Source organism: Oryzias melastigma, linkage group LG20, assembly GCF_002922805.2.
Source record: "Oryzias melastigma strain HK-1 linkage group LG20, ASM292280v2, whole genome shotgun sequence".
Taxonomy (NCBI): domain Eukaryota; kingdom Metazoa; phylum Chordata; class Actinopteri; order Beloniformes; family Adrianichthyidae; genus Oryzias; species Oryzias melastigma.
Genome location: NC_050531.1, coordinates 21366610 through 21368388, shown reverse-complemented (window position 1 = coordinate 21368388; position 1779 = coordinate 21366610). Strand labels below are relative to the sequence as shown.

At 41.2% G+C, this 1779-nt stretch overlaps 1 protein-coding gene across 1 annotated transcript in view; it reads left to right on the top strand.

Moving 5' to 3' along the window:
* scospondin (subcommissural organ spondin) overlaps positions 1-1779 on the top strand; it is a 108708-nt gene that overhangs the window by 69542 nt on the left and 37387 nt on the right. Inside the window, exons 78-79 of the mRNA XM_036217530.1 lie at positions 728-948; positions 1159-1320. Of these exons, the coding sequence (XP_036073423.1) occupies positions 728-948; positions 1159-1320 (383 nt within the window). The remainder of the gene's footprint in view (positions 1-727; positions 949-1158; positions 1321-1779) is intronic.

The window sequence follows — 1779 nt, the reverse complement described above, 5'->3', positions numbered from 1 at the left end:
GGAAGGTAATAGCTGAAAACACTGAAGTTAATAGCTGAAAACGCTGAAGTTAATAGCTGAAAACACGGAAGGTAATAGCTGAAAACACAGAAGTTAATAGCTGAAAACGCTGAAGTTAATAGCTGAAAACACGGAAGGTAATAGCTGAAAACACCGAAGTTAATAGCTGAAAACTCTGAAGTATATAGCTGAAAACGCTGAAGTTAATAGCTGAAAACTCTGAAGTTAATAGCTGAAAACACCGAAGTTAATAGCTGAAAACACTGAAGTTAATAGCTGAAAATGCTGAAGCTGATAGCCAGCTAAACTAAACTATGGACTCCTCGTTTTTGTGGCTGTAGAAACGTGCGTTGCTAAGCATGAATACGAGAGTTTTGAATGTGGAAGCCGTTTATGTAGACTTTTTATTGAAAGCAATTGTTGGCTGTTTGTGAACGCAGCTTAATGAGAGGACAGAAGATCATGCGGTCTGGAGGAAGACTCTGTTAAACTAACAGCAGTCCTATGAGAAGCTGAAAGTCTGTCAGGGTTAAAAAACGGTTGAAGAATCCAATAATGCACACAGTTGATTTTGTTTGGGACTCTACCAGCTCAGTGACCCTGTGATTGAGTGTCTACCTGAGACTGGAACGTTGTGAATTCAATCCACAGCTATTGCCCACATTTTTGTGATGCAATCATGAACTTTTAATCCTGCTTTCTCTCCTCTCCTACCGTGTTCTTACAGTGGCTGTGAGCATGGCAGGTGGAACTGCTCCTTGGAGCACTGCCCTGTTGATGGTGGTTTGTCCCCTTGGGGTCCGTGGAGCTCCTGCTCGCTCTCCTGTGGGGGTGTAGGTGTTACAACCCGCTCCAGGGCCTGCACACAGCCCTCCCCAACTCACGGAGGGAGCGATTGCCAGGGCCCCCTCCAGGAAACCACTTACTGTCAAGCTCCTGACTGTCCAGGTAGAGTTCTGCTGCATCTTTGTGTAGCAGAGGAGACGTGTGTGATGCAGGTGAGAGTGATGCATGTTTGTGTGTTTTTGTTCCAGTTTATACAACAGAAGAGCCGGCTGTTTCAGGTATCTGTTCCCTTTTTGTTGCTTTCATTTGACTGTTATACAGTTTTGATTTGTGTCATACAGTCTTGTCTTTTTTTGTTATTCCCTCTCAAAGAAGATTCCGGCTTCTCCCCTTGGTCAACATGGAGTCCCTGCACTAAAACCTGCACCGACGTTGAAAGCCCGGCTGTGAAGTCTCGCCATCGCTCATGTGTCAGACCCCCGTGTTCGGGGAGTTCTCACCAAGACAAACCCTGCAACCTACCACAATGTCCAGGCATGACAATCACCTGCTCACATTTGAGTCTTGTATCTGTTATAGTTCAAATACATTACAGCAAGCAAATATCAATCAAGGAGGAAAATGACACAAAGTTGCCATAGCAACAAATTATTTGACTAACTGAAGATAAAGTGATAGCAATGAAAGTTAAGTTCTGCAAAAAAAATAATTTATTCTCACATTTAACAACCATTTTAGACATTAAGTTGTTTCGTTTTTTTTGTTTTGTCTTCTCAATCAGTAATAACTTTTTTTTTAACGGCAACGGAAAATGTTTGGATTAACCTGCATAGTTGTTGAAGCTTAAAAGATGTATTTAATGTTGATTTGATCAGACTTATGGTAAACTAATTTAATAATTAAAAGAGACTGTATAACTTCATCAGTTCTTTTGTCACTCTTGGACGAACTAAAAATATTAACGCATTAACTCGTATTGATTGATTAATCACT